Source organism: Neophocaena asiaeorientalis, unplaced genomic scaffold, assembly GCF_003031525.2.
Source record: "Neophocaena asiaeorientalis asiaeorientalis breed wild unplaced genomic scaffold, Neophocaena_asiaeorientalis_V1.1 scaffold470, whole genome shotgun sequence".
NCBI classification, from domain to species: Eukaryota; Metazoa; Chordata; class Mammalia; order Artiodactyla; family Phocoenidae; genus Neophocaena; species Neophocaena asiaeorientalis.
Window position 1 is genome coordinate 965,343 of NW_020173714.1, and position 25,002 is coordinate 990,344.

Consider the following 25,002-nt stretch of genomic DNA (forward strand, 5'->3'; position numbering starts at 1 on the left):
GATAAATAAACAATCACATTAATTGTAAATAAGCTACATACTTCAATTCAATTAAAAGACATTTGTCAGACTAGGAAAAAGCAATCAATCAATTTTCAAATCATGTTTTTTATCAGAAATAAACCTTAAATATAAGAACACTTAAAGACTGAAACAAACAACTGCAAGAAGATCTATGCAAATTAAAACCAAAATGGTTCAGGTATAGACTAAAAAGAAATATTACCAAAAATAAATTTTTCATAATGATAAATGATTAAATTCAGCAGCAAGATATAAAAATTCTAAATTTGTATGTACGTAATGTTTCTCAAGTACATAAAGCAAAAAATTGACAGAAGCAAAGGGATAAATAGACAAGTCAACACTTGTAGATGAAAATTTTAACCTACAACTCTACTAATCAAATAAGTAGACAAAAAATGAGTAAGGGTAGAAAGTGTTTGAATAGCATGACTGTCAACTTGCCTAACTGTAATGTATAAAACACTGCACTCAAAAATTACAAAAATACTATTATTGTCAAACACACTTGAAACATTTACCCAACATGGCCAAATTGGGCCATAAATCAAGTCTCAGCACTCAAAGCAGAGTATGCTTTCTTAACACAGTGGAATTAAGCTAGAAATAAATCACTAAAGGCCCTGAAATGATCCCCAAGTATTGGAAATTAAGCCATATGTCTCTAAATGATCCATGGAAAACAATAAAATCACAAAGGGAATTAGCACATTAAAAAAATGAATGATAACAAAATAATGACATGACAAAACCTGTGGAATACAGCTAACACAGTGCCTAAAGAGAAATTAGCCTTAAATGGCTATATTAGAAAAGAAGAAATGCTAAAAATCAATTATCTGGGCATCCACTTCAAAAAGGCTAAAAGTGAAGAGAAAATTAAAAACTAGTTGCGAGGTGAAAATAAATATAGGGTAGAATATAGTGAAATTGAACACAAATATACAGTCCTGAAATTCAACAAAGCCAAAACCTCTTTATGTGCAAAGATAAAGTTGATAAAAATCTTGGAAGAAAAATTAGAAAAGGTACAAGTTGCCAGTATTAGAAGTGACAGGGAATTCCCAGCAGTCCAGTGGTTAGGACTCCGTGCTTTCACTGCAGGGGGCATGGAAAAAAATATTACAAAGGGGACTTCATTACAGATTCTATAGATGTTAAAAAACAATAGCTGAACATTATAACATATTTATGGAATAAGGATTAAAATGTATATGAGACAGCCTAGTAAGTTGAAAAATGCAGTCAGTGCAAACTGGCATAGATAAGAAAAAGAAAAATATGTCTATCATTTTCTCTATTGAATAAATTGAATTCACAATTACTAACTCTTAACACATAAATTGTCATGCCCAAATGAACATGACAGATACTTTATCAGAGAGAAGTAAAAGAGGGAGCAGTTTCCACCTTATGTCACAAAGCCAGAATAATCTTAATGCTAAAACCCAACAAGAATATTACAAGAAAGAAAGGAGAATTAACAGCCTGCGTCTCATAAACAAAATCCTAAGTAATATCTTAGCAAATCAAAACTGTTAATATAAAAATATAATATTACACCCAGGGAATACAAGGACAGATGATAACATCTGAAAATCTATTAATGTAAATTAAAATCCTGAGGAAAGAAAAGAGAAAAAACGTATGATCATTCTCAGCAGATGCAGAAAATGTTATATCTTCATCTCTTCTTCCTGAAAAAGCTCTTTGCACACTAGAAATAGAAGAAAACTTAATTTGATAAAGGATAGTTACCAAAAAAATAATAGCAGATATCAAACCTAATGGTAAAATATTGAAAGGTTTCTCCCTGAGATTGGAAATGAGGTAGGTTGTGTACTATTGCTACTTTTATTCAATTAATTACACTGAAGGTTTTAACCAGTACAGTAAGATACAGGTAAGAAATTAAAGTATAAATATCGGAAAGAAGAAATAAAGTTGTCACTACTCATAGACAACATGATTGAGTACATAAAAAGGGAAAAAAAAATCTAAGTTAAACTATTATCAATAATGAAGAAAGTCTGCATGATTGTTAGTTATAAAATAATCATATTTTTATTTTCTAACAATACTCAGAAAATAAATATACTACTTATAATAGTAAAAAGACTACAATTAAATAGTAACAAAATCTAATGAATGGGGCTTCCCTGGTGGCGCAGTGGTTGGGAGTCCACCTGCCAATGCAGGGGACATGGGTTCGTGCCCCAGTACAGGAAGATCCCACATGCTGTGGAGCGGCTGGGCCCGTGAGCCATGGAACATACAAAACTTCTAAATAGTAAACTATAGAACATTACTGAGAGAAATTAAGGAAGATATAAATAAATGAAGTATATACATAGTTCATGATTTGGAGATTCAAATGTAAAAGATGTCAATCTGCTTTAAATTTATCTGTAGAATCTTTGCAATATCAATCAAACTTCCAACAGCTATGTGTGTGTGTGTGTGTGTGCCCACAATTTGACAAATAATACTAAAACGTGTAAAGAAATTTAAAGGGAAAAATTAAAAAAATTTTTCTTTTAAAAGAAAAATTGTTGATCTTACCATATTCATGATAATATATGAAGATCTATCATAAAGAGTTATTAAAAGAGGATTGTATGAGCATAAAGACAGAAAAATAGAACAGAAAATTCCGGGAACAAGCCTGTACAAAAATACTCAACTCAATGACAAAGATAGCATAGGTGAACTTACAATAAAGTTGACAGTGAATTGGATATCCATGAGTGGATGAAACTGAACCTTGGCCTCTAACTCAGAACGTCAATTTTAGTAATCTTCAGGGAGATCAGAGATGTAAATGTGAAAAAAATAATATACCTTCTAAAAATAACAGAATTTTCAAATTCTGGATTATGCAAATAATTAACAAATCAGTTGCAACAAGTGTTAAAGTTAATACGAGCAAAAACTGATGAATTCAGCTTTAAGTTAAGAATCTGTGTTCATCAAAAGTTACTATTAAGAGTGAAAAATTAAGCCACAGAGTAGGGAAAGGTATTGTGACACTCATATCTCGCAAAGGACACGTATCCTTAATATATAATATGCATGTCAATTAGAAAAACATAGACAACCAATTAAAACATGGCAAAAACTTGAACAGGTTCTTCACAAAAGAAGATATCCAAGTGGCCAGTAAGCATAATATGTCCTTACATCAAATCATCAAGATATTAAAATAAAATCAAACTGAAACATAACTGTACACCTCAGCAATGACTAAAATGAAAAACAAATAATAAATAACTGGCTTTTCCAAGTGTTCCTGAAGACATGCAGCAACTTGAACTCTTATACATTGCTGGTCAGAGTGTAAACTGGCACATCCACATTAGAAAACATATTTGGAAGCATATGCTAAAATTGAAAGGAGCCATATTCTATAATCTTTCATTCTATTCCTAAGTATGTAACGTAACGGAATTCACGTATTTGTACACCAACAGAAATACACAAAAATATTTATAGCAGCACTTTTCAGAATAGCATGAAACTGAAACAACCCAAATATCCACCAGTAAGAGAATAAATAAATGGTGGTATACGTATACAATGAAATTCTTTCCCAAACAGTGGAAAAGAATGAACGACAGCTGCCTACAACCACATTAATGAATTTACAAATACTATATTGAGCTAAAGAAGTCAGATACAAAAGTGTGTTCTTTATGTTATTTCAGTTTTTATAAAGTTCTGAAGAAGGCACACTAATACAGTGTTAAGAAACAGAGTAGAGGTTACCTTGAAGGGCATAATGACTGAGAAGGGGTACATGGGAAGCTTTGGGGATGCTGGTTATATCTTGACCTGAGTGATAGTTACATGGGTATGTTCATTTTATAAAAATACACTGGAATAAAACCATAAGGTGTATACACTTTATTGTTTTCATGGCTTACTTCTACAAAAGTTGATCTCACACAAGAAAATGTGAGGAGTTGCCCAAAAAATTAAAAATATGAAAATTATATTTCTAAAAATAAATTCACTAATAAAAAATCCATGTTAATGGAATCATCAAACCTTTCTTTTGAGGTTATTAATTTATTAGGATATTGTATTGTTTGGGAAGTGATCCATCTTAAAAATATATTTTAAGGTTATGTTTTACAAGTGCTATGCTGAAGAGAGCCTGTGGGGAATAATCAGTTTTGTTTGTTTCTGTGGTTTTTTGTTTTTTTTTTTCCCACTTGTTGAGAAAACTGCCCTGGATTAATATTTCAGCTTTATCACTTCTTGGCTTTGAGTACATATGGGCAAGGTGACTAGAGTCCACATGATTTCTAGGTGCACTGGATGTTCTTTACTCCCTACTCTGATATGTAACATATAAATTTCAGTCTTACATAGCCTGAAATCATATTCCCATTTAAGAAAATAACGTCTTCACAGTAACCCAACAAACCTCAAAGAAATAGTACATAACAGATCACACCCAACAAACCTCAAAGGAATAGTACATAACAGATCACACAATACATGCTGGGTAGTTTACAATATTAGTTTTCTTCCCTAATAAAGTGTGTCTGTGTTTGTGTGTGCGTGTATGTGTACGCATGTATTAGGGGCACAAATGTTATTCTAAGCTGGTGTTGAATGAGCATTTAAACTCAATATTACATAAATCTATATTCCTCTGAAAGTGTGAGTCTCCTTTATTAAGATTCTAATATATAAGGGATTTAAACTGAATTGCATTGTAAGAGTAATACCAAGAAATTCAGTTCCAATAATTTTGAATCAATCCTATTTGAAATAATTAGGGGAGAAAAACACTGAAGATATAGTAATAGAAGCATAATGCAATTTTTGTTGGCAGAGTAGAATTAGAGATTTTGCAAAGACTTAGATTACCAAAGGGAGCATAAGGAATAATAAACTTACTACGGCATTTTGTTTCCTCGCCTCTTACAGTATGGAGCAAGATGAGATGTATAAAAAGGATTTAAACATGCACTTAGGGCTGCGAAAGGAGGGAGTCAGTATTTTCCAGTCACAAATTCAGCAACAGTAGTACACAGTAGAAAAGAGAGGTGTTCATAAAACAAAACAAAAATGAACACGTAAAAACCATGTATGCATACACACATACACACAAAACAAAAAATGTAGACAACTAAAGGAAACAAATTGGTAAGCATACATAAAGAATTAAAAGTATCTTAGTAAGCACAGTAGTGTATACAGAAGTTGAACCGTAATGTTGTACACATGAAACTTATATGATGTTCTAAGCCAATATTACCTTAATTAGAAAAAATACTTGGAAATCATAAGCCATGAATTACTGGTTTATGTAAATTTAACTCAGAACTCTAGAAGCAGACTTATTGTCAAAGAAAAGGTCTTGGGAAAAAGTTTGGCAAATAATGCATATTTATCAATTTTAAGTTAAAGTGTTTAGTATATTAAAATAAAATAAAACTAGTAAGTGCTTAAATTTTTTAAAAAAAGAACTAAAAGTAGGTAATATTGGACTTCCCTGGTGGTGCAGTGGTTAAGAATCCTCCTGCCAATGCAGGGGACACGGGTTCGAGCCCTGGTCCAGGAGGATCCCACATGCCGCGGAGCAACTAAGCCTGCACTCTAGAGCCCACAAGCCACAACACTGAGCCCGCATGCCACAACTACTGAAGCCTGTGTGCTTAGAGCCCGTGCCCGCAGCAAGAGAAGCCACTGCAATGAGAAGCCCGTGCACTGCAACGAAGAGAAGCCCCTGCTCACCACAACTAGAGAAAGCCCACGCACAGTAACGAAGACCCAACGCAGCCAAAAAATAAATAAATAAATTTATTTTACAGTAGGTAATATTATATAACATATTAATAAAAAAATGGGAAATGTAATAGCTCCATTCCCATTAGTACTAATTTTTCATTTATAAACTGCCATTAATGTTGCCTTTATTTAGAACATGACTGTTTTAAAGCCTTATATTTAATAAATAAATAGTACCTAAGAGGTTCATAACATCAGTCCTAACTTCAATGGCTCTAAAATTTTTTCCCATAGAATTTAACAACCATAAATGTGCCTACCTTATTCTTTAGGACTTCAACTTTTGTGAGCTGGAAAAAGGATACTGAGGGTTCACTGTAGAGAGTAGGAAAAGGTGGAGTGAGGTCTTGCCAAGGATTCCACTACGTCCAGGTTCACTTAAGATGAATGTAATAAATAAGAGACCTACACATTTTCTCCCTATTTAGAGAGCATTTGAAAATGCTGGAGCCAGACAGCATGCATTTTTGTAGTCAGTAGGGAAAACAGACAGGGGTCAGTGAGCACTTAAACTGAAGTCGCCATTTAAGAGTCATTTTCTCCAAAGAGTTTAAGGCACTTTCAAATATGTCTAAGTCCACAACTTGCACAGTGAGAGAAAGCGTTTCTCTACCTTTCTTGAGAGAGCTACTACTTGGTTAATACAAAAACTATGCCTTACAAGCTTTGTTCATTTGATACCAGAGACACCCTCTGATTAAAGTTCTCATTTAATTCTAAACTAATCTAAATATGACTGAGATTTTTAAGGAGTAAAATAGAATGACTTCTCTTTACAGCCTGGCTTGCTGGAATTTTCACAATCATATAATGAAAAATTATTAAAATTATGGTGGTCAACTGCTCCCTTGATGTTGAAATTTCTTGGTATGTATTTGAGGGAGATAATAGATTGTGTTTTAACTGGTGCATCAATACAGTTGCCATGTTAGTGAAAGGGTAACACATAAAAATAATACTGTAAAGAGAAAAACCTATCAAAAATATTCCAGAATATTTTTGTAGAGAATATTGAGTAGAGTTCCCTGTGCTGTACAGTAGGTCCTTATTAGTTATCTATTTTATATAGTAGTGTGTATATGTCAATCCCAATCTCCCAATTTATCCCTTTCCCCCCAGTAACCATAAGATTGGTTTCTACATCTGTGAGTCTTTTCTATTTTGTAAACAAGTTCATTTGTACCATTTTTTATTAGATTCCACATATAAGTGATATATATTTGTCCAATAAAATTTTTTTAAAAGTCCCAACAGATTTTCTACCCTGGTGTCCACTGGTTAATTATATTCCACCTTGTTTCTATGCTAATAATCTATGAATTAATAAACCATAACTAATGATTTAGAAATTATCACACCATTTATGGGCAAAATGTACATCAAAAAGTTTTATCTTTAGTCACCAGAGAGCCTAAATTCACGACTGAAATTATTTTCCAAGACCTTCTTTGAAATTCCCATCAGTTTCATTTTAAATTTCCTAAGTTGCTATCTTTTCTATCAATCATATATTCAGTTAGAATCTTCCTGTTTTATAAACTTTCAGCATTCCTCTCATCCCTATTCAATTATAAATTCACTATTTTGCATTCCCCCCGTTGACTGTAATTTACTGCTCATGCCTTCCACCCTTCCACTTGTAGAAGGCTCAAGAATTATTTATTGAACCCACCAGTATATCTAAATTTGTCAAATCAATTTTCTCTCTTATAGCCTGAAAAGGAGAGGCTGTTTATTTCAATCGATGCCTGCAAAAACAGCAGCTCGTGGAAACTAGTTAGAAGCAAATTCCCAAGTAACGCAGACTTGGCAGTATTCCATTACCTTTGATTATAAAAGGGCAAAATTAACGGGCAATTCATGAGGCTATGTGACAGAGAGGTGACAGGAAGTCACTACTATTCAAATGGTAGAAGTCAAGGAGTTGTTTATAGTAGGTGCCATTTCAGCCTTTTTTCCATCATTATGTGAAAACAGTCAACTTCTGTGGCCAATTGAAATGGGCTTTTCCTTCCAGACCACTTTGTCACATCTCCTGTGTTTAGAAAATTAATCTTTAACGAATGCTAATCAAGTTTCTAATTATAATATCTTTATATTTAATGTTTGTGTATCAGATGAAAGGCAAACATTTTGGGGCCAGTCACAAAGGACATGAATAATTTCCTTAGAAGCTTATCTAATTAATTTTATTGCTCTGTAATATTCACTTCATTAATTTAGATAAAAGTGAATCTTCAGCATTTAAATATGACACTTGTGTCAAGAATTATAAGTTGAAATAATTTCAATTGTGCATGTTCATTTAATACAGATAATGATAACACATTTTGGGGATATTTTGGGGATATATGGTACCAGTTTATTGTTTGATTATATTTTATTGTTTTTTCTCCTTGATTTAGCAGTTTCAAGAAATAAAGTAAATGTCTGAGATTCATTTGCTTAAGAAAACAAAATTAAAACAAACCATAACTTCTCTTGTCAGTAAGCTTTATGCTAGCTTTTAAAATTGTAAATCTCATCAAAAAATATTTCAGTGACTCGCCAGTGATCATATGATATAGCCCCTATGCTCGTGATCTTCTAACAGTATTAAGTGATAGCTCCCAAACCTACATTACTTCTAACAACAGAAAAAGATTAGATGGTATTATTCTAGGGATCTGGGCCCCTGGATAGTTAACCACCACCCTGTCCCAGATCTTACAATAAGAGAAAGCATATATTACTTTACTTTAATGTTGAAAGTTATCCCAGAAAGAAGCTCACGGAGATTCTCTAGCCTCTATGCTTGAGTATTACCACCTGCTGGCCATCTAGATCTAAGAGATAATTGCAGTTTATTAAAACTGTGAGATTAAGAAAAGAGAGAAGTTAAGAACATGTGCCCTGGCATAATTATCCTTTTGCCAAAATAGTGAGAGTAAAATCTGTATATGCATGTTTGCCTGTGGCGTGTGTGTGTATGTGCGCAAGGCATGAGAAAGAGGGAAGACAAAGAATATCATATTTCGTAAACTTGGCCCAATCAACCATCTTCAGTGACTCTAACTCAGTAAGCTCAGCATTTTCTTCACTTCCCCAAGAACAAAATCGTGTTTGAAGAGTACGACGGCTTTTTCTTGTACCTGCAGTTTTCGAAGACAATGCATCTATTATTCACTGTTCAAGTTTATGTTGATCATTGTCTATGAATTGAATGCTTAACGAGAGTAAAACGTAATAGAAGGCTCCTCTAATCACTTATATACACAAGAGTTGGTCTAAGATGTGGCACGGAAGAAATGAATGTTATGTAACTAACTAATCAATAGTCCTTAGAGTTGAAATACAGAGAATCACAAAATAAAATCAATCAACTAAAGAGACCTTGGGCAAAAGCGAAGTATGAGGAAAAATATGGAATTTAAATTGTTCAGTTTCTCAGAGAGGCTTGCAGATTATTAGTGCAATTCTGAGAATATCAGTCGTGGTACAACCCATTAGATTTATCCAGCTTGATTTTTTATATTTGTACTCAAACTTCAAAGAGTGGTCAAACTTGAAATAAAAATTTATAACAAGCCTATAAGCATTCTTGGGGAAATGGCAGTGATTAGTGACCTTACCAGTAAACAAACAACAAGCAAATATACTTTGTTTTAAACTTCAACAATATAATACTGTGAAAATGACTCATGTTTGGAAGGCCAAAACTACATTTTGGAGTCTTGGAGTTAATGTTTGAGTCATATTGGTAAAGGAATAGAGCCCTGTGAATATCAGTGTCCACGTCAGTAATCCACAACATGGGGATCACACTACCTGTCACACAGCTCTTCAGTAAGGACTGAATGAGATGATTCTGTGAAATATCTTGCACTGTACATAGTGCACACTGAATATGCACGGTGCTGATGTTTCCAGTTATAAAAGGTAAAGTCTAAGATACACTTGACTATGTGCCCAATATGACCTGGACACTTCTAATTCTTCTTATATAATGTGTGTAATAGTTCTGTAAATAAGGTGTCAAGGTCTTGAGTTTCAGTGTCCTCAGGAATAAAATGAGCTTAAATAACATGTTCAGAGTCATGTTGGTAGTGGGAGGCAAAGATGGGGCTCCAAACATTTGTTTCCTGCAAACACTGGATTCCCTTTTACTCTTCAGCAGCTGCTGTTCAGCTCATGGTCAGACTAGAAAAGAGATGTAAATCTTTAAGGACATAATCAGACCTTATTTCAAATACCTTATAACTCATTTATCTACCTGATTCAAGTAGATAAAGGGTAAAATGTAAGTTTCTTGTCCTCAGAGTCATGTGTTACACTTTTTAAAATTTTCCCTTCCATTGAAACTAGGGAGCTGCATGCCTCCTCTCTGAATGGGAATGAATTAATTCATTAGACATAAGACAGTAAAAGAAAAAGGACATATTAGGTAAAAGAAAAAGGACATTTAAAGCCACTGGTGTGATTTTTGGGAATTCAGATTTTGTTCCATTACTGAGGTGGTTGGAATTCCAAAGGATAATACTCATCCATCCATAGTTAATCAAATTAGAATATTGGAGAATAGCCATGGTAGTTAAATTCCAATCTTGTAGCATTGCCAGTGGGGTTAACCAACTATAAAATTGTAACATGGCTATGATTATTTGGCATGTGCTTTAAAACACTTTTATATGTAATGAAAAAAATGAGTATTTGAAGGTTTCAGAGGTCTGAATTTAACCAATTGTCAAAAAGAAGAGTCCGATATATCAAATACAAGTCTGTTTCTTCATACTCAAAAGCCAAAGATTTTTCCCCTCCTAGCTTGCTTATAAATATTCAGTGCCACAGAAACACAAATAAATAATTGGCCATTTTCAATGCATTCTGTATAATTTACAAGCGATCAAAAGATTATTGCATGGTACAGAGTCGAGTGGTACTGCATTTATTAGAAATGAAAAATCATCACGTGGGCCAAGTCAGCAGGGTATTAATGGGCCAGATTTCTGTGCATGCATATTGGTGTGTGTATGCGTGTGTGTGCACGTGTGTGTGTGTGTGTATAATTTTTTAAATTTAAGGACTTAAGGATTAAGGTCTGTGCTACTGGAATTGACCTGGAAAGATTAAAAGATTATTATCTGTTTACACTGATGAAAATCTTTATGAAAATGACATATTAAAATAACCTGGGCTTATCTTACTCAAAAAGATCCCAAGGTCAATTTTGAATAAAAAATAAAATTCATAAAAGATATGATTCCCTTTCTTTAAGATTATCCCTTTTATCAGTATTAAAGATACCTTCTCAACAACTGATTTGGTTCTAGCCTTTTTTCAGGTTTTGATGTTCATCTTTAATATACAGTCAGTCGAACAAGTAATAGTGCAGAAATGGGCTGTCTACCCAAGATAAAGAAAGAGATAAATCTTTGTTGCAATACAGCATTCTTTTCTTTTGTACAATGGGCTTTATCAATAAAATAAAGCTTTCTTCATCAAGGACACCTCTTTTAATTTATTCAGAGATGGTCTTTATCAAGCTAAGCTCCAGCAAATGGTGTTTGGAATAATAATTTATATTTTTAAGCAGCCAAGCACTTGCTATTTTTCCTAGCTGAATGGTCAGATTCCATAATCACCATGTTGAAAACACCCTAATTAAGGGAAGTTGAAACAGACACACAAGCTTTCAAGAAGAACGTTGAATTGCACGTTAAAATGCAATATCCTCAATGCTGATGTTATTTTTTCCTTCCCATAGGGAACCACAGTCAGATATCCCGAGTACCTGTTGCTATTAAAGTGCTGGATGTCAATGACAACGCCCCTGAATTCGCATCCGAATATGAGGCATTTTTATGTGAAAATGGAAAACCCGGCCAAGTAAATATCTCCATGTTGTTAATGCTGAATATGTTTGTATACAACTGTCTCATATTTGATTAACCTGCATTATAGGGTACACTTGCATCATTCACAGTCTGCAGTCATAGGCAAGAAACATCCAAACGGGGACAGAGAGGGAGTATTCTTCTCTCAGAGATGTTCATTCTCTTCCTACTTATGACCAAATTGGCTCCTGAAACGGAATGACCTGCTGTGCCATGAACCCCGAGCCAAAAAACTACCTTAAAATATCTCGGGGTATGGATGATCACAGGGGAGGTCTTAGAGTGATGGGGCCAAAATTTTAACCTTCAAATGATGGGAAGTGAGGGAAGAGCCCATGGGAAGGCATGTTTGTTTCATATCAAATGTAGAAATAACACATAACATTGGAACCCTAGGAAGACCACTTGCAGGAAGTGAATTTTTAAATCTGTAAAGGTGTAGCTGCATTTAGATAGACATAATGTGAACAACATGTTTTAGACATGCAAGTAAAGCATCTGATAATTGTGTATTGATGTGTATTGATGGAACTCTTTTTCTTTTAAACTGTCTTATGTAGCTTAGATAGGACAATGCAGACACAGAGAGAGAGACGGGGAGAGAGGAAGGAAGGAAGGGGGAGGGAGGAAGGAGGGAGAGAGTTAAGAAAGAAGAACGAAAACAAAACCTGCTATACTCTGAATGTCAAAATGGAAATAGTCTATGTAAAGTTCTAAAAAACACAAATGTAATAGACTTATTTTAACAAGGTGCCAAAGTACTGTATGTTAAAGAAATTTATCGTTTTTCAACTTCCTAATTTATTTCTGGATGGTGACATTTTAATTTAAATAAACAGCAGCTGACAGCATGACACTGGAGTTGTTAATCCAACTATTCTTGTCCCTCACGTGGGTGTTAGGAATTCAACTTACTATTTGCCGAGCAGTTTACCTGACAAGAGTCAGATTTCTTCCACCTAAGAAAGGAATAGAACTGTGGCTCTATACTTTTATTTAACTCTTACAAAAGATCAAGTTGCTACTCTCCTATAAAACAGTGGGCATTTTCCCCTAGACTGCTCTCCTGTATCTGAAGGATTGGCATTGTTTCCATCTACCAAAAAAAGATACACATACATGTGCACACATACAAAGTAAAAGCTAAAATTCTAATAATAAAATTGAGTAATTTTAAACACTTAGACATCATAAGTGTCGTTATAATCAAAACATTCACCTTCAGCAGTCATATGCCAAAGGTGACCGACCTCTTTTTAAAAATAATATTCTAACATTAGTTTCAATGTTTCTTAATTTCATCATGTCGAATTGCCCTCTATCGGTCTTATCTTTTGAGTATTTTTATTTGTGATCCTTTGAGGATGGAGTGTATATATACTTGGCAGCAAATATCATTTAGCTAAGTTGGTGAATGCAGTTGGTGGAGAGAGTCTGATCAAAATATATGCAGGTCAGTTTCAAGGATATGGTTGTGTGGGCCAGATTGTTGCTGGGGTAATGTAGCCAATCACAGAGTTATAAGCCAGACATTTTTGACCATAGAGAAACTGTCAAAGGCTTTAGAGTTTAAGTAAAACTCCACGGTTCATGCAAAACTCATCACACAAGTTCAGAGAGTCAATGGCATTGATATTTCAAAAATTACACATTGGCTTCACTTGTGATATTGACATGCATGCCTTTGGACCTCCTGGAATCTGGAGGTTTACCCTGTGGATTTTGACTGTTTCCAAGGTTTTAATGATTCCTCAGCAGTTTTTATCCTCCGAAAAAAATGCATTGTTTCATCCCCTTTCCTATGCAAGATCAAAATAAAAAAAAAAAGTTGATTCTTTGTTTTATGATTTTTGCAAATCAACATGAATGACTCATTCTCTGAAAAAATGTTTCTGTTGTGTGTGTCCACTGCACTATCTTATCCTCAAATGTATCTATTTAGGCATGTTTATTAGAGTTCATATTTACATGAAGATAATCAGATCTTTGTTCAGCATAATTTTTGGACATATGGCTGACTGGTTGATAACACACGCAGTTGTTCAAATAGCTCCTGAATTCCTTGAATCCTTTGTGCTAGTCAGAACTCATGTTTGATTCATTATATCATTCCTAAGTCACTTTTAATAGCTCAAGTATCTCATTTTTATATTTAACATTCTCCCAAATTCATTTTTGTTATCCACACTAAATAGTGTTCACTTATATAAGTTCAACGTAGATACACTTTCAATCATGTCTCATAATACCATACAAATGGCTGACTCACTTTGAAATTAGAATATTCATCATCACATTCATGCAAAACAAATGTCAAAGACTGAATTAGCACTACATTCATAGTCATCTCAATATTTTTCAACAATTAATATCTGCTTTATAACAGCCTCAGAGAAAGGAGTGCAGGTGGCTTTGAAATGTCTAGTTTGCCTGGAAGATGTGGATTTAAGGCTAAACTCGAGGGGGTCAGCTTCCTGGGAGATGATGCAGCTGAAAATCATTAGCAATAAGCAAGCACAAGCCATTAAAAAAACTCAATCCGTAGAAAATCTTCTGGATTGAGTGAGGCTTTGTAAAGAGTTCTTTAAAACATCTCACAAAATGAAAACCAGTATCAACATGAACGTAGAGACTTCTACTGCACTTGACTCTCTTCCGCTGGGCTCATTTAAACAAAGAGTCCAAAAAAAAAAAGAAAGAAAAGAAAAAGAAAGAAGGGAGGCCATCTTCCTCTAAGATAGATCTCTAGGTCATGGTACATCTGTGTTAAATTGGAATAGGTGTACTTTGAAAGTAGAACTGGAAGTCCTGTCTCTTCCTCCCACCCTCCCACAATTCTGAAGTAAAAGATGACATTTTCTTGAATTGGTTCCCTTAAGAGAGTAACAACCACCCATGACAAAGAGAGTTCACAGTCAATATTATAAAAAATCAACGGGAATCCCTTTTGATTAGAATCCTTTTAAATAATCCCTCCACTTCAAAATTAGATGTTGATGTGGTATTTTCTGATGGCTAGTTACTCTTATTTAAAACAATTTTCCCCCAATAGTTACAGGTAATTTATCTTAAGTTAAAAGTTATAAGGTGACGTATACCTTTAGTCTCCAATTCAATAATGCCATGATAGAATCATCTACAAATTACCTGGCCCTCAGTTTAACAGGATGAATAAAAAGATTCTCTCCACTTGCTCCTCTTTAATGGCCAAAGCAGAAATGAGCGTATGGGTTGAGGATTTCAAAATTAGAAGGCAAGATACCTGAAAGTTCATGTGTCTAATAGGATGATAGGTTTTGACCAGACAGTAGATATTTGTCGAACACAAACTGTATGCCAAGACTTGGCTGGGTACTGGGGATTTAGTGGCAGACAAACTTCGGTCTTTTTCCCTCATAGCGTTTTCCCTCTGGTAGGCACGTGAGAAAATTAGATGTGCTAGAATTGCAAGAAAATACCTCAAATCCTCTGGGCAGAAAGGAGGTTGAAGAGATGAGAGGAAATGGAACTATCTTAATGAAAAGACACATTCCACCAGAGATAGGAAACATCTATCAAGTGCTGAAAAGGAGTCAGCTGGGGATAAACCAGGTTCTGTCTGAAGAGAATGGTACTCTGGTGGGATGGGTGGAGGACCAGGTAACAGCTCCTTCAGGAGAAACCAGTATCTTCCTTCACTATGATAACACCATACTCAAAACCAAACATGAAAGAGAAATAGAGAACATCAGTGATCAGTGTTGGACAGAGGGCCTTCCATAACTCTGTTCCACATCTTGTCTCCTCAGTAGGGTCCTTCTACGATTTCAGGTGCTTACCTCTTGCTTACCATACATACAGAATTAGGGTAATGTGCTCCAGATGGTTCACTGACACAGGGACTGAACTGAAAATATTGTGTTTCCAGGGGTGACTCAAGGTCTCTTGTTTAGTCTCAGAGAATATTTATTGTTTGAGAATTAGTTAGCAACCGACCTCTTCAGCTATTTTTCCTTCAGGAAGGAGCTTCCCCTGTTACTATAAATAAATCTACTGGAGCATAATTTGAGCTTCTTCACCATCTATAGAAGTCGAGATGTTCTATTTAGCATCAGGTTAATTACGTCTGGGTTAAAAACATACTTTGGTTTATCTCTTTTAATCCCTTCTATCTCTGACCAATACTGCAGCAATATAAAGTTTGCTTATCATGGGAATATCACAGGTCAGAAAAGATAATAGCCCGTACTTACAGATATGTATCTAGCCAATGCTTGTCATGTAGTAATGGATATCCACAAAATTGTAGTCATGATTCTGATTTAGCAGTGACAAATATTTCAATAATTAGTTTCTCAGATATTACCATGGAAACACTTGTTTTATTCACAGACACAGAGTGCACAAATGAAAAATCATTCATTTATTTATTGAACAGTATTTATTGTGTATCTACAAGATGCTAAGTATTGTAATATGACCTGGGGAGACAAAAGAACAAAAAAAGTGTTCTCTCCAATGGAACTGAATGAGGAAGAGGGATAATAAAAAAACATAGAATGAGTCAATAATATAAATTTTGAAAACGGAGTTGAAGAAAACTACACAGTGTAGACAGAAGAGAACGAATAAAAAGCAGAGATCTACTTTACGTAGCGTTGTAAAGAAAGTTACTTTTTAAAGGGATATCATTTAGGCTGAAACTGAACAAAAATGAGAAAGGGTAGTCATACAAGAAGTGGAATCAAGAGCCTTCTAGCCAACAGAATAAGCTTGTGCAAAGACCCTGAAGGGAGAAAAACCTTGGTTTGTTTGAAAAATTGAAGACATCTGTGGCTGAGTATAATAAGAGTAATAAGCAACTGTAATACGAGTGTAAATAAGCAAGAATGAAATTGGACAAAAAGAGTATTATGTTTGAATAAAATCCATACACACACATACACACATGCAGACGCGTGCACCTGCAATTAAACACGAAGAGCATCTAGAAGGTTGTAATTGCAAAAGATAATGGTAGCCTGGCCTAAGGTGCTGGCAGTGGAGGTGGAGAGAGGTGACTGGGAAGGCTGCACGCTTCCATGAATGAAATAATACATACAGACATCTAACATGCAATCAACATCACCGTTCTGGGAGTTTGGTGTTGCAATGACATTTTACAGATATGGGGGCTGAGGCTGATAAAAGACTAAGGGTCTTAACTAAGGCCATGAAAAGTAGGAAAGATGGGCTTCAAAGTCTATTCTTGGAGGTGCCCCAGTCCCTGTACTTTCTAGGATTTCACAATGCTTCCCAAGGAGCAGACTTTGAAATTCCATTGCCTGTGTGACACACTTTTTAGAAAAATAGTAATGAGAATAAGATTCTGATCAAGAGTGAGCACTTTTCAAAAGAAAAAAAAAAAAAAAACTCCTGTGATCAATAACACACTCTATTCCAAAGCATTCCACATAATAAGAAAAGTAGAATCATCCTTTGATAAATAGCAGCAATAAATGAGTTTGCTACCATATTTATGTATATTTTTAGTTTCTATTGGTCTTTTTCTAATAAATGTGAAACAATGAAATGAAATTATGGCATTTTATAACACTCATGAAACAATAAATATAGGAGACTTAATTTTAACTTTCCTGCCGGAGGGCATCTTTCAGGATCTGTCTGCATACACAAGAGAGAGACAGGATTGATTTTAGAACAGATGAAATTGATGGCCTCAACAAAATGCATAAAATATGATTTTCATTTTACTTTAGGTGAAGTAAGGGGAAGGCAGATTAGTGGGATGTATAAAACAATATTTGAAGAATTCACATGTCAAAAAAAATTTCAAGAGAGTCATTAATAGAAGTGTAACTTTTAGAGTGCAATTTTGACAGAGGGGGAAAAGCTAAAAAAAAAAGGCAAAAAAGTTTTTAAAAACTCGGAATTTTTGAAGGTTTGAAGGTTTGAAACTAGCACAATCTAAGTCTGAGTCACAGCTCTGTCATTTACTAGTTTTGTGACCTTGGGTTTTAACTGCTGTTAGTTTAAACTCTCACATTTTAGAAATATCTAGCTCAATATCAAGTGCTCAATAAATAATTGTAATTATTACTAGTATATATTTTAACTAGTTTCATAGTTTCAAAAGCAAAATACTTTATTAGTATTGTCTTTGTTGTTTTTATTGCTCTTATTGTTATATATTTATGATCCTTGATTTGGAGCAAAACACTATAAACAATGCCTAAATGGGTCAGTATAAAAGAGGACAGTCTATTTCCCTGTATTGGAATAACTCTTCCTCTGATAATTTACAAGTGTATTTGTCAAGAGTGAAGAAAGGGCTTGTACTTCATTCCTCCCCATATGAATTTGTGGGCTAATATAATTATTATTTTTTAAAGTACAGCAGAATCAACTTACAGGAACACATACAATCTAAATCTTTTTTGAAGTCATGTTTGCAGCCTCTGTATGCTTTGACTGAACCTCTTGCATGATTCCAAATCCACATGCTTTACTCTGGCCCTTCACCTAAATATTAGGATTGATGATCCACAGAAAAAACAATGGTATAAAGGATTATTTACAAATCTTGGGTTGTTACTGACTGATGTTCTCTCTTTATTTTATTTTCAACCTACAAGTTAGTAAATAAGAATTTAGATGGAAGCATGGTACTCACATGTGTATGCTTGTTTTTATTTGTTCATGGAAGCCATGGTGATGAGCACGTCTTTTTCAAGAAAGTAAAAATGACACTAGCTATTAGGAGGTTTTAGTCTTATTAGGCTTTGTGTTAGTGACATAAATTGGGTAAGATCTGGTACCAAGAGAAGCTGATGTACTGTTGGAAGGGCAGAGATGCAAATGGAATTAGTGCTATAACCACCAACCTATGTAGATACAACACCTTCAAAAGGAGATTAAAGAGGTCTCCGGGCCTTTAAGACTCATATTCTAGAGGGTAGCGTGTCTTAAAGTGACAGCCTGAGAAACACTTTTAGGGTATAGCATGTCAGTATATGGTATGGTGTGTGGTGTGTCTGGGGGTGTGTGTGCGCATGTTTTTCCCAATAAGATTGGGAACCACTGTATTAAACGAAATTAAAGAACATTATCTTCTACTGGTTTTGTTTCACTGTAAGATCCCCTTGCATTTATAAATACATATGAATCCCCAAAGGGCTAGAACCAAATGGTCTTGGGCATTTATCAAACATAGCTGATTGTAAGATCTTCTGAATTTCCTTCAGAGAACACTATACAACTAGTGGCAAATGGAAGCCAGCTGGAAAAATCTTGCTTAAGAAGAATAAACAATAGGATGCATTTTTCAGCCTAGGAAGTAATGTTTATGATATTAATGAGGCATCAGGAAATATTCCTGTGAAGTTGTGTAGTGGAAGATGGAGAGGAGATAAGACTAAAAAGGCAGGTGAGACTTCTAAATTATGTTAAAAACTGTGGACTTTACTAATGAGGTTTTCAAAGCACAGCAAGTGATGGAGTAATTTTTCAAAAATATTGATCATTTCAGAGATGCACAAAATACAGATGAAATATGCAGAGACAAGCAAAAGAAAATAAGAAACAGGAGAAACTGGAAAATTCAAACTTTGTATAAATACATCCTTTAAGAGTCCTTGCTTTGTATCATTTTACCTTAACTTAGTTACAGTAAAGGGAAAGGGAATGAAAAAGAACGAAACTGAGGAAAATGTCAGAAGTTCTGTGGTGGATGAATGAAGGCACAGGCCCCAGATGTCTACCAAGAGGACTGAGGACTTCACTTAGTGTTTAAAAGAAACATATACAATCTAATCTACATTCTCCTGTTGTATTTTCTATAGGTCAGACCTCTAAGATACATGCTCTAAATAGCCACCTAATACTTTTTAAAGACAAAGACATATTCATGCAAAGAAATGTGACATGGGACAACACTTTGGGGAGGAAAAGAAAAATCTTGATAGAAACTGGATTGCCTTCCAAATTATAAAAAAAGTATCCAGGAACTGTCCATTAAATGGATATAAGCAGTGCTCAATTTGAACTATGTTACACAGTTTTGAAATAACTGAGGATAATTGGGTCATGTGGGTTTTCATATAGTTTCCTCAAATTCCTGTATGTCCTCCTTTTTCAATTAGTTATCATTGGTATAACTTGATTTCTCTTGTAGACAAAATTTGTATTTGCAAAGACCACTCTTTCAGGGGATGGCTCTTAGTCTATTTTGTTTTGTTCCCTTCAGTTATGGACACCATTGATAATCTGATAAAAGCTCTGGACTTTTCCTTCATATATGTGTATATATAAATGATTTCATACAATTTTACTTTCATGTATCATCTTTTCCTTCCTCAAGTTGAAAACTACTGCTCTAAGAAATAGGAGCTAGTATTTCAGGAACGTTTACATTGGTAACCAGAAATAAACTATCAATAATAGGCAAAAGAATGAATAGAAAACCAAAAACTATGCTGTACTGCCTTTGATGTCTCCTCACTCACTCTCTCTCCACCACCTTCGAAATCAAAAGGGAACCTTAATATCCAGAAAGCAAAGAACATAAATGTCAAGAATGGATAAGTTCATCTTTATGTACTCTCCAAAATATTGGAAGTCTAAGCCCCAATTTAACTGAAGTACACATGCGGAAGATATGAATGCCAACAAGATTTTGAGGCAGTCTGACATGCGGAGCAGGAAGATGTAGGGAGTTTGTTACCTAATTTACTTGGGATCAGATGTTACAATGTCTTTGATGCGCTAGCGTTCTGATAAGTCTCTTCATACCTACCTCTCAAAGTTACATAAGAATTAGTGGTGATGCTAAAACATGCCTGACACGATTATTTATTCATCCATTCATTTAGACAATACTTATTAAAAAGCTACTATGTGCCAGACACTGTTCTAATAGAAGTGGGGGGGGGGAACCCAACTCATCATCTAAGAACAAATCAATGAACAATAACTACAGGAACTCACGGGATATCCTAATAGATTCCAAGAGAGTTTTAAGGTTGTCAACAGATCAGATAATCAGAAATGTGTTTGTTGGCGGCTTGCCTTTTGAAAAGTTAATAATGACAGTGAAACCTACTACTATTAACTTCTTTTGAGTTACTATAAAAATCTAAAATAATGTTTAATAAACTATATTAATTAAAGCGATCTAAGGTTTAGCATTATTGATAAACAATGAATAGTTTTTTTAAAAAGAGAATTATGATATGGCCGACAGTTCTGAAAAAAAACTTCTTTTCAGTTTTACTGAGGTTTAGAAAGGTCATTTGATTTCAAATCAGTACTCTCAAGAAATAGATCAGAGTCTGCTCCCATGGAAATTCAAGTATGGCCTTGAAATTCATTTCCTTATGCCCGATCTCAGATATGCTTTGTTTTTCTGATAGAGAAGTATATTAGCTTTTACCTTCCCTTGAAATTAATCCACAATAAGTTATCAAGCATTAGATTTTTCAACTGCATCCTAACTTTATTGCTAGAAAGGAAAATATTTAAGCTAAATGCTATATATTTACTATTAAAAATCTATGACCTCTTCAGAAATTTTTATATCATTTTCATGAAATAGTTGTCCAATTACTTAAAAACCAGCTGATGTCAAAGTAGCTCACAGTGGGAAATGCATGCAGTTTTCATTTGCCATCAACTCAGTGTACCTATAAAATCTGCTTGTGTGGAGGTGCACTTCCTTGAATAAATCTATTCTTTTTCTTCTGTTGTTTAAAGCCAAATGTGTTCAGACGTTATTACATCAATGAAAATTTCAGCCTTTTAAATATGGGTAACTTAACGCATTTTAATAGCATAAAGTCCTTCAAGTGATCTACCAGGCATCTACTCTCAGAGAAAATGATCAGACAGTGGCCATTGCATTAAAATAAAATGAAGTGTCAAAAATGGTTTAAACCAAAGTCTTAACCATAGCTAGTTCATAGGATATTTGGAAGTTAATTTAAAGATTCACCATTTCATCACTTTTTTCCCAACACATCATGCACTGATTTTGGTGTAAACTTGACAGTACAAACTCTTCTAATGAACAGTAATAAGAGACCTATGGACACCAATCTTCTCCCTTGACTCAAAAGAGTGGATCCCAGACTTAAGCATGCATCAGAATCACCTACAAGACTTTAAAATGCAGATTTCTAGGCCCTGTCCCAAGACTTTTTGGTTCAGCAAGCTCAGAAATTGCATGTCTAACAGATTTCCTGACTTAAATAAATGGTGCAAAAAATATTTATTGCAGATGTAATATTTAGACCAAACTTCTGAGATGTGGTATGACAGGTAATTATACTCATTTACTTCAGGTAAGCTAAATTATTGACTCTTTTCTTTTGGTTGTGAGAGCGTAACATGTAGATTCACTCGCCAGCACGTATGAGTCTTTTTCATGCAGATGACTTAGAAATGGTATTGCTTGTAGGAGCTCTATCCATTAAATACACGTGAAGAATGCTCTTAGTTACAAATGATTCCCACCCCAGAATACAAGACATCCTTTTTTTTTTTTTTTTTTTTTTAGCGTTGTTGAGCATCTTTTCATGTGTTTTTTAAAAATATCTTTATTGGAGTATAATTGCTTTACAATGGTGTGTTAGTTTCTGCTTTATAACAAAGTGAATCAGCTATACATATGTTCCCATATCTCTTCCCTCTTGCGTCTCCCTCCCTCCCTATCCCACCCCTCTAGGTGGTCACAAAGCACCGAGCTGATCTCCCTGTGCTATGCGGCTGCTTCCCACTAGCTATCTATTTTACGTTTGGTAGTGTATATATGTCCATGCCGCTCTCTCGCTTTGTCACAGCTTACCCTTCCCCCTCCCCATATCCTCAAGTCCATTCTCTAGTAGGTCTGTGTCTTTATTCCCATCTTGCCCCTAGGTTCTTCATGTCCCTTTTTTTTTCCCTTAGATTCCATATATATGTCTTAGCATACGGTATTTGTTTTTCTCTTTCCGACTTACTTCACTCTGTATGACAGTCTCTAGGTCCATCCACCTCACTACAAATAACTCCGTTTTGTTCCTTTTTATGGCTGAGTAATATTCCATTGTATATATGTGCCACATCTTCTTTATCCATTCATCTGTCGATGGACACTTAGGTTGCTTCCATGTCCTGGCTATTGTAAATAGAGCTGCAATGAACATTTTGGTACATGACTCTTTTGAATTATGGTTTTCTCAGGATATATGCCCAGTAGTGGGATTGCTGGGTCATACAGTAGTTCTATTTTTAGTTTTTTAAGGAACCTCCACACCGGTCAGAATGGCCATCATCAAAAAATCTACAAACAATAAATGCTGGAGAGGGCGTGGAGAAAAGGGAACCCTCTTGCACTGTTGGTGGGAATGTAAATTGATACAGCCACTGTGGAGACATCCTTTCTTTGTTTGCTCTTTTTCTTCACATGTGCTCACACACTTCAGGAATGATTTCTTCAACAGGTGCACTTGGGAATAGAAGTCTTTTTTTTTTTTTTTTTTTTTTTTTTGGGGCAAACCAGGGAAGCCCTAGAAGTCTTTTTGAAACAAAACTGGGTAAAGGGAGAAGACGATGCTACATGTGCTCACAAGTAACTTTTCCCCCTTTGTTCTTCATAACTGCCTAAAAGAAGGCTCTTGTCAAATTATTGTTAAATATTTGTACATGTAGGTTGTCTATAAAAGATTCATCTGTATTTCACAGTTTTTTCCCTTGTACTTTAAGTCTTTCTTCTTTATAAAACTAGAAGCCCAAGGAATCTCTCTGCACCTAAATGTCAAGGCAAATATGCTAGCTGTTTAGATATAGTAAATATAATTGCTTTCCCACCTAATCTGATGAAAGCGAGGCCCGTTTGTGTAACATCTAAGTTGTTACACTTATCAATGTGCTATGTCATGAATAAATGGTAGTGACCTTAACAAAAAATAATAAATAATAATGATGATGACTAATACTCATTGAACAGTTACTAGGAACCAGACACTGTATTAACAGATTGACATGAATTTACATAAAGAATTAAAACGACCCTATGAGAAAAGTATTCTTTTATTTAAAATTTAGGAATACTGAGTTTCAAAGAGTTAAGTAAATCCTTCCATTTCATGCAATGAGTAAGGGATAAGGCTATGACTTCTGTCAAGGCAGCTGTATTTCAGAGTCCATCAACTTAATGCCTATCTCACTGTCTCCACCATGACTTATATTTTGTGCTATTTTTTGTTATATTGTTACTAAAGCTAAGTACAATTATAAGACATTTCACAAGGTCTTTAACAAGAGTAAAACACCTACAAAGTAGGAATATGTTCCATTTACAAAAATGGAGAAATACAAAATGAGAGAAGTTATTTCATTTATGCCCCAAATAACCTTGATGCACTGCTTATCGTATAGCATGTGGGTGATAACAATGCAAAACTTCACAGCTATTGAAAATGTTCTTAAATTGTGGTGATATCTTATTTAGGTGATAAGTTACAAGGCAATGATGTCTCTGTCTCACAAAGAAGTGATCCATTTTTTTCTCTTTAATGACACTGACAAAGTTCAGTGGCACATAATTGTTTAAACTGACACAACATTAGGCATCATAATTCTCTAAATTTCACAAACCTGAGAGTATTTCCCTGTTAACTTTTTATGGTAAATCTGATTATACCCTTGACTGTCATGCTTCATAGGCATTTTTTTTGGTAGAAATTATGTTGTAACTATTTACAGTAGTAATTTAAGCTATAATTTTTACTATATTAGCTGTTGCCCAGTGTTTCATATGGAAGTTATTAATATCACAGACTCATAAATATGAAGTATTAAGCTAATTCTCTGACATCCCAAGGAACAACTTAGCACTAAGTTAATGCAGCTTTGCAAATGAAATAAGCACATTCAACTGGCACCAATTCTGAGTATGTGTATCTATCCAAACAGTTCTCTGCATGGCGGTAATTCTTCTAATCCCTATAATTTATTCATCTCAGGATACACTCCAAAGCATCGTTTGCATGTGTTATCTGCTAGCTTTAAAAACAGTATTCATTATTGGGAGGGAAGAGATGCAACTCTTCAGAAAGGTTTGTGGCAGTGATGTTTGTGCCGAGGAACATTCTATTTGCAAACACTTGTAACCTAATGAGTAAAATGAAAGAGGAGTTGTGAGGATTCAAGAGTTAAGTACTTTACCTCCAACATCCTCCCGAGAGCCACACTACAGTCACTGTAACAACTGCAGATTTCATTCTTGAAGCCCATACATACTCAAAGTGGAAAGGAGCCTGTAATTGCCCAGTGGAATTTTCAAACA

The 25,002-nt window shown here is 34.6% G+C and overlaps 1 protein-coding gene across 1 annotated transcript in view; it reads left to right on the plus strand.

Annotated features, from left to right (window-relative positions):
- CDH8 (cadherin 8) overlaps nucleotides 1-25,002 on the plus strand; it is a 358,896-nt gene that overhangs the window by 279,209 nt on the left and 54,685 nt on the right. Inside the window, exon 9 of the mRNA XM_024750646.1 lies at nucleotides 11,570-11,691. Within this exon, the coding sequence (XP_024606414.1) occupies nucleotides 11,570-11,691 (122 nt within the window). The remainder of the gene's footprint in view (nucleotides 1-11,569; nucleotides 11,692-25,002) is intronic.